General features: G+C 35.2%; 1 protein-coding gene across 2 annotated transcripts in view; it reads left to right on the top strand.

Moving 5' to 3' along the window:
• The window catches only part of SPEF2 (sperm flagellar 2), a 74,747-nt gene extending 57,559 nt beyond the window's left edge, over positions 1–17,188 (top strand). The window contains exons 27-33 of one of the 2 annotated variants that reach the window (XM_075078728.1): positions 2,580–2,718; positions 4,041–4,270; positions 11,796–12,988; positions 13,089–13,306; positions 13,386–13,592; positions 13,682–13,807; positions 13,912–17,188. In XM_075078728.1, coding sequence (XP_074934829.1) covers positions 2,580–2,718; positions 4,041–4,270; positions 11,796–12,988; positions 13,089–13,306; positions 13,386–13,592; positions 13,682–13,807; positions 13,912–14,281 — 2,483 coding nt within the window. In that variant the 3' untranslated portion in view covers positions 14,282–17,188. Of the gene's footprint in view, positions 1–2,579; positions 2,719–4,040; positions 4,271–11,795; positions 12,989–13,088; positions 13,307–13,385 lie in introns of both variants that reach the window. The other variant, XM_075078727.1, reaches the window with a different exon arrangement.
• The last annotated feature ends 1,104 nt before the right edge of the window (positions 17,189–18,292 follow it).

The raw sequence follows: 18,292 nt of genomic DNA, 5'->3' as shown, positions 1-18,292 counted from the left end.
CATTTAATTTCATTTTCCATGACTAAGAAAGTATTCATCAAGAAAGAATAAGTTTCACATAGGTGGTTAGCCACTCCTCAGTATTCAATTGAATTGAGTTCAGCATTTGAAATGTTTTGATCTGGGAAACAATTTGTTGGCAATTATATATTTCATTGATGCTCCTCTCTCTGGTTTCCTCTTCCTCAAGCCACATGGGATTCAAGCAGCAAGTCATAGATTTTGTTTATTCTTCCGAACTCCTTTCCAGATAGACCCTTCCAAAAACTGCATATTGTTCAGTCACTCTGTCTCTTTGTCTGTCTTACCCAATGTCTTCCAAGCCAACTGATCAATTTCAGCCAAAAATAGATGCCTGAGAAACAGAAGTCCCAAACTGAAATGGGTTGAAATTTTTTCTTAAGACATGTTTGGACTGGGAGAAAAAGACCTCTTTCGCACTATAGGGAAGATAGAACCTAGCTGTTAGAGATTCTGTTTAGTAACAGTTGGCAAGCCCACCATCATGTATGCTAACTCCTTGGCAGGCTACCTTTTGCATAGGATTTATTACGGAAAGTAGAGGGCAAAGAGCAGTTAATGAACAAAACAACAATTCATAAGGCTTCTTTAGGTCCGCACCAGACCAAATGCTTGTACACCTACCACTTTCAGCACAGTTTAATCCAAAAGCAGTCTATGAATAAATATTATAAGATTCTGGGATAATAAGGAGAGCCTTTGTAGTAACTTTGAAGATATTAAGAGAATGAAGATGAAATTTAATTTTTCATTGATGTGTTTTGTTTTGTTGAGGTTCCTTCATTTTCATCTTATATTTAACAAAAAAGCCAAGACAACAATCTAAGGAAGACTAAACATGTTGGGCTGTATTTCATAATTGCACAGGCACATAGCTGGTATATTTGAGGATCATAGTTTCATTTGCAGCTATGGTAACTAGATGCTTGTGCTTTTATTTTACAGATACATAGAGACTAGCAAGTCACTAGTCACTAGTTGTGGACAGTTGCTAAATTTTTAATGTTGATTTCATATTCTGTTTCTCTGTTTCATCTATGTGCCTTGTCTTTTACTCTGCTACTGTTAAGAGAACAGCTTTATCAGTGGACTCTGCAGTACCTGCTTCTGAAAATGCAGGGAGACAGAAATTGTCGTACACTTGTCTTTGTAAAATACTGATAGCAGCTACTCAAAGAAAATGCCGAGAAGTCACAAATAAGGCAGCCTTAAACTGAACTTTCACTTAAAAGGAAGGTGACTGGACAATCACAACGCATCCTTTAATGTACTTTCAGTTGCTTAGAACCTTTACTCTTATATCTTTGCTGTGAAATAAAATAACCTTCTGTGAAACCCAAATCCATTCTATATTTCAAATTTTCAGCATTAGCAGTTTTTTGCTCAAAACAGAAAGTGTGTGTGCTGGTTTTGGCTGAGTTGCATTCTAGTGTGTCTGAGAAATAACAGTAAAAGGACATGCCTTATATTTTTCAGGGTCCGTCTTTCTACATTGGTTGGGTAAAGAAAGTTTCAACCTCAAACCTAAGTATTTTGAAGACTTAGTAACATATAGAATAAGGATTGTAGTGTAAATAATTTTATAGCCTTTAACTTTGAAGTCACAGTACCAATTATTATATAATATTAATTTTTTACAGAAGGTTAAATATGAAGAAAAAGGTGAATATTGAATTTGTTTTCAGGATTGAAAATAATCTCTAGCTACTGGTCCTCTTTCTTATTATTTTGTAAGGCTTTGAATGTCTTTCAGTGCCTGTTCCGTGTGTCTCTCAATACATTACTTTAGCTGTCTTTTCATCCAGTTGGCATCCTTTTCACTATTTTGCGTTGCTGATTTGTTCCCATTTCTTGTCCTTTTAGCTCCTTTTTTTTAAGTATTAGCCTGTCAGTGAGAGACTGATCTTTTTTTTCACAGTTCTTCCCATTCTGAAAACTAAAAATCATTAAATTCCCAATATTTTTGAAACTTTCATGTAAATACTCTGTGCACAATTTTGGTAGAGGTGAATTATTTCCTTAGTACTCACTAATCAAACTCTTTTCTAATGCAACCTGAGTTTTAGCGTATAAAATAGTCGTATGTAGGAAGCTTGTAGCAAAACCAGTAAGTTTAATTTTAAAGGGGTGGAGGTTAGAAAGAGAAAAGCAAACTTTTATTGTGATTAACATACATAATGGTTTAGGTGTGTCTTCTTTAAAATTTATCCATATCGGTGTTCTCACACTTGCATCATTAAGCTTCTAGGTCTGTTGCTGTATAGTGTTAATTTAGGTCAATGTCACTGTCTACTTAAACATCTCTTGCACCTCTATATTAGTTTTATTAAGATATTTGTTACCTTGTGAATTCTGATGCCTATAGAAGACATGCTTTTGTACAATACAGGGTGCAATAGGGATGATTCTGAAAAATAACTTGTTCAAAAATACAAGAAATTAAATCAATATTTTGCTGCCTAAAACAATGTTAACATTTTAAACTTTATGTGCTTAAGACTGAGAATTTTCCTCAAATTTTGCAAATATTAATTATTATGGCATTACTGTTTGAACAGAGATAGCCACAAAATCTCGACTAGAACTCATAAAAGAAAAAGCTTTAGCATTTGTTGAAGAGCTAACAGTGAAAACAGAAGAGGCTTATAAAGACCTGGAAAAGTGGCTTGGATCCAGGTTCTTGGCAGAAATGTCTAGGTAATGTATAACCATTTTTAGATAAGGACTAAACTATGCTAATAAAGATAGTTGTTTATATAGGAGCAAATAATTTGAAAAAATATGTAGAAACTTATAATTTCATTTCATGAACTGGAATTTAATTTTATCTTAAATAACTGAACGGTAGTAACTCATTTATTGGATGCTTAGAAGGTTGTGTTGGCAGCAGTAGAGGTAATTATCAGTTCTGCTGTTTTTCTAGACTACAGATTTAGCAGACTTATGCGCACCAGCAGACAAACAGTTATCCCATTTAGTAGAAGCCTCTATATTATTTCAGTGGCTTCTGTCACTTTGGATTGTGGGGTTATTTTCTTTCCTGTGCTTTACACATCCTGGAAAACTCCACCTACTGTTATTACCACCATGTATAATATTTCCCAAAATAATTTCAAGGTCCATTAGAAAAAAAAGTTCTTCTTCACAGTTTTTCTGTCCTAGTAAATAAAATGTGCTTAGGACCACTCTGTGACACTTAGGCCATCTGGCATAGAATGGCCTATGTTCATGTCATTAAAGGGTTTTACTCTCCAACAGAAAGGGGTCACTTTGCCTTTTAGAAAATGTTTCTGGCCTATACTAACTGAAGCATACCTGGGACAGTGCTAGCTGATCCATGTCAGGGCAAGCCTAAGACAAGAGTCATGAATGTGGGATGTGAAGGCTTTAACAGACAATAGCTCCAAGAGGCTGAGTCTCTGCCTTCCAGCCCATTTTATTTGCCCACCTGACAACAAGGACTACCAGAGACACAATATTTACAAAACATCATGTCCTTTGACCTGACAGTCCAGGCAAAATCTATGGCTAGGTGAATGTTACAGACAGCCGATATCTTTCCCTGTAAGGGTTGTACTTGTTACACTTGAAAGAGGAGTTCATATGCCCCTCCACAATGCCACTCTAGAAAGTGCTGTGTACATCTGGGATTTAGGGGCAGAGCAGAAGGCAAGGCATTGAAATAGGCTGAAGAGTGATTACAGATGGAACATGTATACTCCACCCCTATAAAATTTATGGAATAAAGGAAGTCTCATTCTTTCATATTTTTCCATCAGGTTTCTTCTGTGGCTTAGATCTGCCTTTATATAAATTTCTTACCACAGTCAAAAGATTTTGTGTTGCCAGAGGAGGAGTACACTTCATAATAATTTTTCTGAGTACAGAATTCACACAGAGGAATTGTGATTCTTACTCCAGGAAAGCTCTCTGAGTGTCAACACATTAAAAATTGAACTTAAGTTATTAATATTGTGTATTAAAAGTACTCATTGTTTTCTGCATTTACACTTTCACAGTGTTGAAAAGCTGACTGAAGTTGCACGACATCATATTGAGAGTTCTAGCAAAATCCAATATGAAATTACTTTAGAAGAAACAGATTTCTTCATCAGCAGTGACATAAAAGTGATTCCTGACTGTGTTCCTAAACCACACGCTTCACACATAGAGACCTCTGGGAGCAGTGCTCTAACTATTTCACAACTTACTGCACTTCATAAACAGTTTCTACAGGTGGCACCTAAAGGTAAGAAAACTTTTCCTTTTCAGTCCTAAAGGACTGTTAGTTACCTACCTAAAATTTAAAGTAACTGCTGGAAACTACTAAACATTAGTTACCTATATTGTTAAAGATTATACTACAATTAAAGATCCTGCTACATATAAAAGTAAAGTCATAGTGCAGAATATTGAAAATGTGAAATGCCAGACCACTTGAAAGCTTGTAATGTCTTTCCTATGGGCTTTATATCCTCAAGAGCGCATACTTAATATTCCTCTAACAGGTGTCTCTGTGATATGTTTTTAAAAGTTGTACATATCATGCTCACTTTGCTTAAAGATACAAGTCTTTAACTTGTTTAAAAATTCATAGCTCAGTGAACACTGCAGCAATATTACTTTAAAACACATTTTTAAAGAATTCAGTATTTTCATGAAACTGTTATATAGGATCTATTAAAATTATTAACCATTATGTTCTTTAAGTCAGTGTGTGCCACTTGTTTTGGGTGATTTGGAAGTGTTAACTCAGATGTGTATTTTTTTCATTTGTACATGCATATATAGTGTGCCTATCCTCTATTTATGGGAACCTTAGGCTTTGGATTCTTGAAAAGACTTTCTTGCAAAACTTCCCACTGCTCTATATATGTTACAAAATAAGTTAGGTAAGGCAGTTTTAAACTGAGATGGAAAGTAGTTAAACACATTTTGAAAGAGGGTATCATTACTACCAGTGTTCCATATTATAATTCTAGTATGATTGTCACTAAGAGCATGAAATACAATGTGTAAACATGTACTTATAATTTTGGATCCAACTCTTCCAATGTAATAAGGCCGCAGAGGCACAAAGAAGTTGAATTTAATTCTTTATTCAGAAATGCTTTTCATATATAATTATGGAGAAATTCCAGTTACCTTTTGAGCATGGACCCATTTTAGGCAGAAAGATATTTACAGTTTTCACTTAGAGAGATGCATATCATCTTGTCTATAGTGTGGGAGCGTGGAGGTGTGCGTAAGCATTCAAAACTCTTCTTTGGAATTTAATTTAGCAGATAGTATTGCATGTATAATGCCATATGAGTCTAAAAATCTGTGTGTTTGTAATCATTAGATAGTGCCATAGAGGTGAAACACAGATACCAGTTTGACTGGTCATTCCACTTAAAAGGTTTTCTTTCAGTTTTAAATAATTTATTCATTAAGATTTAAAACTTAAAAATGTTTGCTAATACAAACTCTAATATTCTTGTCATGTTTAAGACAGAACAACTATTTTCCTTGTACCTTTGTACTAACTAGCAGGAAGAAAAATGAAATCTTTATCTTTGTACAATATTGTCCTTTTGATAATATAGTCACTAAAATGACCCAAACTGACTTGCATAGTTATCCAAAGAGGTAAATATCTTGACCTAATAGTCACCAGACAGTAAAAGAATGCTGTTGCATGTTCTCTGGGACAATGCTAAGGAATTATTTTTTAAAATAAGGTCCCAAAGAACAAGCAACACCGTTCTTTTACTCTGTGGTGACTATTAAGACAAGATCTTTACCTTTTCAGGTATCTGAATTAGGATGGGAAGCACAAGGTGTGCAAGTCATCTTTAAAATACTTCCTCCATTCTCTTACATACTTTAAGACCCTGTAAATCATATCCCAGATTTCCTAAGGCAACCACTGCCCTTCATTATAGAGACTCCACAGGAAGAGTCAAGTCCTTGCTCTCCTGAAACATCAGGGAAATTTTTCACATCCTTCTATCTTCCCTTGTTGAATAGAAGGCTCAAGAGAAAATACATGCCTCCTTACTAGTTAATCTCTTACCATACAAAGAAGGGAAAAAACACCATAGCATCCAGCACACTGGCAGTGAAACTGTTGGACAGCAGCTATAAAGTAGATACAAAAAAGTAACAAACTAATCCCTGTCTTGGAGAACCTCTAAACACATCAGGATTTTTTGCCAAGCATCTTAGTCTTCTAATACTTACTCATCTGAGCAGTCTGAGCATTTGTAATGGAAATCCAACCAAACGAGCACACAAGGCATAGACTATAGGGCAAGTCTAAATAGAATAGATCTACCAATCTTCTGTACTATGTAACAACAAAATTCCTAAAGTTGTTATGCAAATGGAATATTAAGCTTATTTTCTATAGCATTATGGAGGTTACATGAAGAAGAATTTTACCTAGAAATCCAAGCAAAACAAAGGAGAAATAATTATGTTGGAAGACATAAACATGAAAACAGTTTTCCCACAGGTTATTTTATACATGTCAAAAGGATGTCTTTTCAAGATATGTTTAACAAATTGCCAAAATGAAAGCAAAAAGTGGGAGTGCCAATATACTTAAAAATTGTTTGGTATTTACAAAAGAAATCTTATAAAATTGTAAACAGTTTTGTGTTTCCTAGGAATTTAAAGTATTTAAGAACTGCTGGTTCATCACAGACGACTTTGTCTACCCTGCACACTTGGTTCTCCATGGAAGCACATTACTCAACGTTGTAAGCACCAATGGACAAAAAATACAGCCTATGCTGGACCTTCCTACTTACTTATACAGTCTTTCATTTCAAAAGGAAATATTTAAATTTTTTTTAAATAATTCCAAGTGCCATTCCCCAAACTCAAGGTGGCTTTGCAGTATATGTTAATTCCACTAACTCCTTTGATAAATTTTTTAACAGTACTTTATTATTTTGCCTCAGGAACATGATTTTTTATAGGAAAAACTGTGGCAGGCCTTAAATGGAGCTACTAACACTCACTTTTTTTTCTTTTCTCTTCTACAGTCTCTTTGGATGTGTTCTGTCCTTATCAACAAAATTAAACTAACCATCTATTAAATCTCATCCCCTTTAATTCCCTTTATCACTATATTCTTGCTATGACCACATCTATCGGCAATTCAATTAACACATATCTGGAATGTCTCAATTTTTTTCTAAAGGTGCTTCAGAGAATGCAATTTTCATAATGTTTTGCATTACCAGACAGATCAAAATAGATTCTATCCTGGACTTTTGTTCTCCATTTTATGACTGAATTACACAAGGGAATTTTAAATTTTATTAGTTTTATCACAGTCACGGTCCTCATGAACCATTCCGGTTTGAATTATAGAACTATTATTCATCAAAAATAAAATTCAGTCAGTCAGGTTTAAAAAACTTCTATATCCAATGTCCAAAAAATGTTTAAAATGCTTATTTATAAAACTATAAAATAATCTGTTAAGGTGTGAACTAGTAAAACATAGAGGACAGCCTATGACCAAACTGTATTGCTGTTTCTTTTCAGATTGCAGACTTGTCAGTTGAGTTTTACTGTGTTGCTAGATTTGGAACAGATAGGCAGATTAAAGTATGCATCTAGTTTAGCTGAAATTTTATCTTTTTAATAGAATATTTTGTTGAGTGGAACAGTCAGAATTATATGCTGACCCTCAGTAATGTCTATACATTATGTTTTCTCTTCCCAAGCACTTTTGTAGAAACAATTCAAGAGCTTACAATAGTAATCCTCACGATCTGACTCTGATGTGAATAGAGAGTGAAGACCATATGTGAGCATAAAAATAATTCATCATCTCTAAGTTACCTTTCCTAAGAAGATATGTCTTTTCAGTGTGCTTTTTTCAGAACTTGAAAATAAGAAAGGTGAAGTTTATAGACAGAGGAAATATCTTTTACTAGACAAACTATATAGATGGAAAATGCCTAAACTTTGGGGATATGAAGCCCTTAATCAGAGGTCTAAAATAGATACAATACGTCTCCCTGCAGATAATGGAAAATTTTATCATTCTACTGACTTAGTTTCACTTATACCTCCTGTTATGTTTCTTATTAAGTCATGTATGTTATTTAATTTCAGAAATCTGTGACTGTTTGCCTATGGTATTTAAAAATCTGTGTATCCAATTACTTTTATGAAACATATCTAATGTGTCTGTGCATGTTCTGTGCATATAAATATATATATCCAAATATTAAGATTTCAGTCAGCATGACAGAGGAACTCTCCACTTACTGCATCTGTGCAGCAACAGGTGTACCTTACTCTTTGTGATTCTAAATTTAAAACCCAAATTCTTGCAAATTAGTGAAGATTGGACATACAACATAGCAGAATCAGTATTAGTTAGTGAATAAATGAAGTAAATATTTACAGTGAAAATCACCTACAGGGCGTGATGAGTATCTCATTATCTTGGAGGGAATTAATCATATTTTTGAGACTCCAGTCTTTTTCATCTAAGGATAGAAGTATCTCGTATTACTAGCTTTTAGACTGCTAAAGTTAGATGAATATAATTCAGCCTCAGGGTTTATTTCACTTATTCATCCCGTATAGCATTGCTACAGACTCTGGTACATAACTTGCATAGATCATAATCCAAACTTCTAGTCAGAAATTGCTATGGAAACATTTTTCTTAGTGAAAATGGAGGGGAATATGAATCTGTTTAAATATTTTGGTAAAATTTGATTAAAAGGGAATAAAATGTTAACAGAATTCTCATCTTTAGTATAAGTTTGCAATCTCTTCATATTTTGTTGCCTGTGTAAATATATAACCTGAATCTTTACTACAGTTTCTCAGTTTAGGGAAATATTTTCATACAGTGCCTGTATGAAAATATTCTGCTTACTAGTCTATGATTAAGAAATAGTCATTTTTGTATATCTGTGCCTTACAACCAAGGCGTGGTGTTTGCTCTCTATTTTTTAAGTTCCTTTAAAATGTCACAGTCCTAGTTCACAGGGTACACATATAGTGTACAGTTATGCTGCTGTCATTCTTAATGCTCCTTTCTGAATGCTTATTTTTCTGTTTTCATTTTGACTTGTGGTTGTAATCTTAATTTCTTCACTAATTAATTTTTTGCATTTGTTTATTATATTTCTGTATTGCTGATTGAAACATATATAAATGCTTGTCAATTCACGTTGTGTATCAGTGAATGATACTCACTTTTAAATAGACTTGAATGAAAAAAAATTCTACCTTGTGTAGCTTTTTCTACATTAGTTTTTCTTTTGATTTCATTGATGACAAAGTTTTATATGAAAAAGAGGTTGCTTCATAAGTAGCACAGGCTGGCTTCCTTCTGTGTCCTGTGTTCTTTCTGTAGTACCACTGTAACAAATCCCACTTTTTCCCATGTTCCCAGTTTCCTCCCACTAGTCCATCTCCTGTTCCTTTCCATGTGTTAACCTCATTTAAAATAAAAAAACCCAAATTGTTTTTCTTTCATGTGATCTTACCTACATGTTTTGCTTGCACAGCTATGGCCAAGATGCTCTGGATGCTGTGTGTGGTCTGGAACTGAGTTTAGGCTGAGTTACACCTCTTGGCCACAGAGTGGATAAAAGCTAGTCATCTTCCTGGGTTTTCCTTGGTGGGGGTGTTATTGAGGGTCTTTCTCCTGTACCTTGGAACAGATCTGAAAGAAATTTGTAGGACCTTCATAACTCTACCTTACTGACAAACTTGGTTCAAATTGGCCATTCGAAAATTAGCAGTGAGGGAGAACCGGCAGACAGACAAATTGTTGTAGAAATATATAGGCAACACAACTGCATAACCTTCATTTCCTTAGGTGAGCATGCTAAGAATATACTAGAGGGAGGATTTGTAATGAGTATAATCATAGTTTAGCTGTGTTATATAGCTGATCTGATGATTCCTGCCTCTTAGGTATATATCTATTATTCTCATACACTGTAGGATATGCTGTCTTTCTAAAGGCACATACAATGTTCACTTATAAGAACATGATGTCCCAAACATATTTTTTCTGAGAGTTTCTGAGAGTTTAAACCCTGGTGTTTTGAAATAAAAAAAAACTTCAGAACTTGAAAAATGTTGGTAACATTGAAGGTCCATCTTACCAGGAATTTTATCCCTGACTTTGGCTCACAGAATCTACTCTGATCCCCATTTTTCTAATCAACAGCAAATTTCTACACCAGGACAGGTACCCACGCACCTCAAGAAACAGTAGGCACTATAGAGGTCTTATAACCATCTTTGTTCCTTCCACCCTCTGACTCCTGCAGTTGCAGATCCATTAATCCTGCCCCCACCTCTTCTTCACCTTTTCTTGCGGTCTTGTGGCTGCCTAATATTAGGGGAGGTTTTTAATCTTGGCTGTATGTTAAGAATGCCTCTCCTCCTCTCTTTTTGGTTCTGGGTGTTGTACTTGGGCACAAGTCAGAACAAGTTTCTGTGGTCTAGTTGTTTTTGCTGTCCATGTGGACCACAGCTGATACCTCAGATTTAAAGTAGTTTAAAAGAATCGCTCATAATGGAAATGTATTTAAACTGCATGTTCCTAACATTTTTTAATATTATGACCTTTGAGGATGCTCAGAATAGAATGGAGCAGACAAACTGTCATTTTTATGACAATGGGAACAAACAGTTCTCAAAAATTGTATAACGCATATATGAAGATTTGCCCCTTCTTGTAAAATAGTGAAGAGTAGGGTATAAGGACCCTGTTTCTTAAGACCAGCACCAGAAATGGCATTTCTTTCTATGATTAACTTAATGTAATCATTAATTTTGACTCTTGATGTACACATCATGATAAGGAGGGTGGGGAGTCAGACTGTTCTTAGGTAATTTCCTCAGTGCTTTACTTCTGCTATTTCCCAATGAATAGATTTCTAGTTTTATTGCTGCAGTTCTGCATGGAATTTGTCTTCATTATTTGACTGCTTTCATTTCAAAGTCATGACCTTGTGTCATGACTTTGGCAACAGTGTACTAAAAGAATCATTAAATAACTTGCCAAAAATAGGGCATTCGTGAGCTGTAGATATAGAACTTTCAAAAATGTCAGCTCATGGCATTTGCTCCTACAAAATACAAGAATTACCATCGTGAGAAAAATTTGGGAAAATAATATTGAGAACCATCTCAATGCTTTAAGAATGTTTCCATTTTGGGAACAAAATGTGAAGCTTATATAGTTCCTATGTGTCAAATCTGTAATAAAATCATTCTGCAGATAAATGTATTTTTAAACAATCAGGTCATCTACATATGCTGTAGAACAACTTATGCATTCTGTGACAGGTATTTGATTGTGTATTTATGGACTTGCTCCAAGTTAACTTTTCTGTTAATGTCAGTTGTAATGGGCATCATAATAGGTTTGTGACTTCAGTAGTATCTTCTGGAGATATTTTGCCTGAAAAACCACTCTGAATTCCACTCTTTACCTCTGTTTTTCTCCGTTTCAAAAGTGGTATTGATGCTGCTGGACTTTACTGGTTGCATACTCTGACAAGCTTCTGGCAGACAAAACTGATAATTTCTTAAATGGGTCCTGGGTAACATCTAAGTGATTTAAGAGTAGATCTCAGTTTTCCTTGTCCTCTTTTATGGATCTTTATTTCAAGTCACAGTCTAGTTCAAAAATAACAAAATAAATGTGGGTGGAAAAAAAGAAAAACCACAATTGATAATTTGTGAAATAAAAACTATTTTATATTTAGTTGTTTCTTTTTAAATTATAGCTATAAGAGCACTGAAGCAATTCAAAAGCAAGAGTAATTCTTCTAGCAAGAGAGAAGTTGGTGACAGAGGGAAAGAGAAGAAAGATTTGGAACAACAGAGATCAAAGAGGAATCGCCAGTTTCCAAAAATATGGCTAACAAAATACCCCTGGCTAAAATATGATGATGAAAGGGGAATAATGTTTTGTGCACCATGTCGTAAACATAGTGTGGATTTGGGGGAAAATATTCATAATTTTTGTTCCGGCACTGATGACTTCAAACTTGAATTTATAAATACACACCAGAGTAGTGAAGCCCATGCCTGGGCTACCAGTGTGGAAGCTGCCAGTACGGCTCCACCAGATATAGCATCTGCTGAGCAGATGTTGAAGAGCATGAACTCCGTAACATTAGGTAGAGTAGAAAATATTTTTAGAACATGCCATGCTATTGCAAAATTTGGTCGTCCCTTTACAGACCTTGACTGGATGTGCAAACTAGATGATATGAAAGGTGTGGATATTGGGTCTTTATTTAGAAATGAAAAGTCAGCAAAAATGTTTATACATTTTATTGCTGAAGTAGAAAGAAGAGAATTGAAGGAGAAACTGGAGAAATGTAAATTCTTTTCTGTTATTAGTGATGGAGTCACAGACAGTATACTCAAAGCAGCTGCAGTTGTCTATGTACGCTTTGCAAATGAAGGAAAAGTCCATTGCCAGATTGTTGGGGTTCAACCTATTCACAAAACTGATGCTTCAACTATAAAAAATGTAATTGAGGAAACATTACAAATAAATCTTCAGCTCAGTCTGGCAAGCCAAGACTGGTCAAGAAAATTAGTTGGGTTTGGAAGCGATGGTACAGATGTCATGTCAGGAGAAAACAATGGGGTAGCTAAACTTGTAAGGGAAATTCAGCCTTGTGTACAGTCTGTGCATTTTTCTGCTCATGGCCTAAAGCTGGCTTACAAAGGGGCACTGAAAAATATTCAGCTATACAACATGTTAAGCAAAGTCTTGAGAAATATATATTGCTTTTATCATAATTCACCTCTAAATAAGAATAATCTCAAAGCAACCTATGAAGCCATTAAGTTACGCCCAGCTATTCCTTCTCGCATTGGAGGCTCCCAGTGGCTTCCTCGTCTACAAACAGCTCTACAAATTCTCCTTAAAGGTTATCCTGCAATTGTTCTGCATCTGAGTAAGGTAAATGATTTAAAATTCAGATGAACTTCAGGAAATATTAATTGTTATGGCTAATTTTAGTCCACATACCTGATGCTTTCTTTTCTATATTTATTACCAGATTGAAAGAGATTCTGGAGCCTCAACCCAGCACAAAGTTAAAGACCTTTTACACCTTCTTTTGAGAATGGAGATAGTCAAGTTTGCTCACTTCTTGTTGGATGTCATCAATGTCCTCAACATTCTGTCACGTGTTACTCTGGATCACAACTCCTCCATTGCAGACATATTTGCAACCGTGCAGTCAACGCTGGAAACACTCCACATGTATCAAACAAGGTCTGGAATTTCTAACAAATGAACCATGGTTACATAAAAAAAGAGTATTATATATTGTTTTGTATTCTGTATCTTTCAGAGCTGGTCCAAAGGAATGCCTTATGGAGACCATTCAGCACTTTCATGGTTACCAGCTTGTTGGAAATGGAAGTATTTCTGCAATACGAACGAAAGTACTAAGTAATTTGGTGAAGAGTCTACGTGATTGTTTTTGTCATGCAAGCGAAGATGTTTTGAGAGCAACTACTCTTGGAAGTTTTAAATTATGGCCTGACAAAATGAAACGGTATACAACTGTGACAGTGGCAATCTGAAGTGCACCTTATACATTTTTTGAAAGCATAAAAATATTTTGGTTCTTGTTGCCTCTGTTGTAGAATTTGGTGAAAAGGAAGTGTCTGTCTTGACTAAACATTATAAAGTTGTACTAGAAGCTGCTAGTGTGAAAATAGGTGAAGTAGAAACTGAATGGAGCATGCTGAAATTAGAGCTGTGTAACAGGTAATAAGAAAAGTGCATTTGTGTCTGTTTATTGATTTACTCAAAAGCATTATGGAAATATATTTAGTGATAGTTATAATTATACTTCTCATCATGCTGTTTAGATTTCAGAACATCCAGACCTTGACATGGGATTCAGTGAACTCAGATTATTCAAAGAAGTATCCTAACATCCTGACACTGGTAGATTTGATCCTAACTCTGCCGGCAAGCTCAGCTGAAACAGAGCGAGGCTTCAGTCAAATGAAACTCACCATGATGCATTTACTGTCTAAACTAAGGTCTGAAAGTGTGACAGATCTTATGATAATTCAGATGAATTCTCCTGATATCAAAAAATTTGACCCCCAGAAAGCTATAAATCTGTGGAATGCTACTTGGCAGAGAAATAGAAGACTACAGGAAGTTGATGTGATGACAAATGAAAGACCAGATTACATGTCTGAGTTTGATTTGGAGAGTGGAAGTGACTAGATCAAGTTGCTGGGTTTTATTTCACAATCTTCTTGTAACATGGACACTTAATAGAATATTTGGCAGGGTTAATGGGTGTAAAAGTTATATTTTGTTCGTAATGTATTATAATGTTAAAATATGGCTTTTTCTTTTTGTTCACTGCTGAAGCACCAGGAGATGTTTACATTTGCCCTTCTATACCTGACTTTGATAGACCTGAAGACAATGAACCAAAATAATGAAGTACATTCTTACCTTGACAACATGTGAACAGAGAGATGACTCATAACTTCAATCTGACTACTGTTTTTTGCATTTAGCTAAATCAAGATACATTATAGTCACTGGAATTAATGGTCATCTTATTATCAGACTTTAGTAGTTCAAGAAGCTTCATTGATTCTGAAACCTCTGGTTTTCTTTTGATAAATGTATGGAATATCAGTGCATTATTTCTGTCAAATGATTGCTTGACCTCTCTAGCCTATGAATTTTGGGTCATACCTTCTCTCCATATCTGTATGTATTGCTACTTTTTACTCTCTTGTGGATAGGGTGTAACATGACCTTGCACAGGTTTTTGTCAGATTTGTCCTTCAGAAGACTTTCCTACAGAGGCAGAACAGATCCATTTTCCATTGCTGATTATTAATTGCACAAATGAGTTTTCCCTTAGGAAACACTCTTACAGCCAGGATATGACTAGTATACTTCACAGCTTGAACCACTTTTTTTTTCCTGTAAAAATGTTTGTGGAGGTTGCAATAAGAATGCTATATCTTGATTTTTAATCTAGGAGCTGAGAATGAGAATTGTTCAGAGAAGTATCTGATTTCATGATTTCATAATTTCATAATTCTACATGTTTTAAATGCAGCTTTCTACTTGATAATTTCCAATCAAGATAAATCACACCAGCAGAATAGATTTCTACCATCAAGGAAAAAACAATGATCTGTATCAGAAGATAGCTAAAGTGAAATAATTTATGACCCTTCTTAGTTCTTCCAACAGTGAAGATGAACTAGAAATGATCTGGGAGAAATGAATGTGAGGTCATTCCCCTTTAAATCAACCCTTTTCTAAATCAAGATCAACTCTCTACTTTCAATCAAAAACACATCTAGTAATTGCAGAAGATATATATATACACATACCCTATATATAGTCTTGTGTGTGTGTGTCTTTCATACATATTCATGCTACTTCGAGGTCTAAATAGTATGTCAGAAATAAAGTAGGTTTTGAATGCATGCCTCATTAAGGGATATTAGTCCACTCAGTATATTTAATCTGTAGGGATCAGAAAAAGAGATCAGTACTGTGTGTTATATGGTGATAATAAAAGATCCATTATTGAAAAAACATCATTTGTGATTTCTCAGATAACAAGAATGTTTAGTTACACTTTACCCAATAAGCAACAGGATATATATTAAACAGGATACCTTATTAGATATGTGGCATTTCTAATTCTAAGTCACATAATACCAAGTTTTTCTCCTTGAAGTTTTCAAATGGGAAGATTTTAACTATGATGGTATAAGAAGAAGTTTGAAAATGTGTCCCCAGAATGTCCAACAGCAGAGGACAAAAAAGAAAGTCGTGAAAAAAAGTATGTTTAGAATCTATAACACTGAAGTCACTCCATGATGCACAGGGGCAGCATCCCATTTTTAGTATTAGATTTAAGATAATGGATACATTTCCCGTGGAAAAATACTAGCAAAATCTTGGTATCGTAACAAGCAGTTGGAAAGGGATATCAAGAAGTCATCCATGTCTAAAAATGGGATCAAGTTTGGGCAGGCAATCTGTACCCAGTATTTGCCCCTTGTTCTTTCTTGATAAGCTTCTAAAATAGTCCACTGTAGACTGTGTGGTTTGTTTTCCTTAGTGCTTTGGTATCCTTCTGATTATATGGGGTTTTACTACTATTGAAGTATTTTAAACATTAAAATTAAACACTTAAACATGATAAAAAACTCCTTTCCTGTGAGGGTGACAGAGCAGTGGAACAGGCTGCCCAGGGAGGTTGTGGAGGCCCTTTCCTGGAGGCATTCAAAACCTGCCTGGACGTGTTCCTGTGCCCCCGGCTCTGGGTGTGCCTGCGCAAGCAGGGGGGTTGGATGAGATGATCTCCAGAGGTCCCTTCCAACCCCTGCCGTTCTGTGATTGTGTGATTTTGCTGCAAATACATTTATTTCCTGTCATTCTTCCTAACTGCAGCTATGGTGAGGGTGTTATCCCTATCCTCTTCGGAACATTTGGTTTTAACTGGTAAACTACTGCTATGTTTTCTCAATCTTCCTTTCGTAGATGAAGTTAGCAGAATTCATTCAACCTTGCCTCCCAAGATGTTTTCTAAGCCTGTGATTATTCCTGCTGCATTCTTCTGGGCACTCTTTAGTTTCCATACATCCTTCTAGGTTTGCATGTAGCAACATTGTATTCCAGCAGAAGCCTTACCAACTGAAAATAATGCAAGGATTATTTCCAGGGTTTTCCCATGTACTTTCTGGTTATACTGTAATCTGCCATAATACCTAAAGCCTTTTCTACAGAAATTTTACTTTGGCAGTAAGATCCCATTGTGACATTTATGCAGTTCATTATTTCAACCCAGTATGGCACTTGACATTTATTCTTATTGGATAGTGTCCTTTTTACCCTAGTCTATATCTCCAATTTGTAAAGTTCACTTTGGATTCTAATCCTGTTCCCCAATGTTACTGAAGCCCTTTCCTGATTAATCTGCAATGTAATAAGTGTATTAATTTGTTCAGTCTGTTTCCTCAGAGTACTTTGATCTGTTTCCAGTGAAATTTACTTACTGATCTTAACCATCTCTACAGTTTTTCAAAGTCTTTTTGAATTCTGATTATTTTTCCAAAATGCTTGCTATCCCTTCTAATTAGAAGTGTTTCTACACGTTTAATAAGGTCACTTTCTATTCAGTCTCTTACATCATTCAACAAAAACCTGTTGGCTTTGGTTACTTGTTTTTTTTGCACTTAACAAAAAGATTTTGTAAAGAGTATACCTGTTTTGAAACCAGTCCTGTTAGGCAGGCAAAGGATTCTGGGAGGTTTTTTCCCATTCTTTCCCAGAGGGAATTATTTCCTTTTGCCACTTGTAGACTACCATTTGCAGACACCGGTATTCTTTTCTCAGCACCACCTGTGTAGCTGCCCACTCAGAGCATCTCTCCATCATTACAAAGCACTGCCAATCCCTGAATTAAACTCATGAATCACCTTTTGCCTTGTAATATAATCAGATATTTGAAAACAGTTACATTCTCCGTAATATCAAAACAAACACATTAAATATAGACAAAACGTCTAAAAATACATTGTGGAAAGTTATTTGATATCTTTTTGATATGCTTATGAGGGATTTCCTGTCTCTCTTTGAGACTTCCGTATTCCTCCTAGATAGGTCATGAGGAGGAACTAGGTCACACTCCATTTGAAGTTTTTGAACTATTATAACTTTCTGAAGACACTTTGGAATTGTCCCCCATCAGATGTTTCGGGGGGAGGTAGTAAAGTAAAAGAAGTTACCCTACGACATATCAGCAATTTTATAATTAATACATAGAAAGTAATTAGCTCTGCATGAAAGAGAGGGTTACTGCTTCACAATCACCACAGAGGAAGAAAAATGGGTAGACACTGCGGATCACCTGACAGTGGTTAAATATCTCACAGTAATTCATGTTTGCCATAGACTTACATCAACTAATGTCAAATTTGCCTGAAAGCTCTGTTCTAGCGTATTCTACAATCCAATCAAAGTTATATAAATTGTGGTTGCTGTTTTAGACTCCAATCCTTTAACCCCATTTCAGATATTTTCTCTTGATTCAAGTTCTTTAATTTCCTTGCCCCTCAAATATTTTTACGTATATTTCTGAAGTCATGTAGCCTCACAAAAGGTGGCAAGAGGACGTTAGCATCCTTTCAGAATTTTGTGCGAAAACCAAAATTAAATTTCATTTTAGGAAGCCAGAAACTCACAGGAAAT

The sequence above is a fragment of the Phalacrocorax aristotelis genome, chromosome Z (genome assembly GCF_949628215.1).
Source record: "Phalacrocorax aristotelis chromosome Z, bGulAri2.1, whole genome shotgun sequence".
Taxonomy (NCBI): domain Eukaryota; kingdom Metazoa; phylum Chordata; class Aves; order Suliformes; family Phalacrocoracidae; genus Phalacrocorax; species Phalacrocorax aristotelis.
This window is presented reverse-complemented; position numbering and strand designations above follow the sequence as displayed.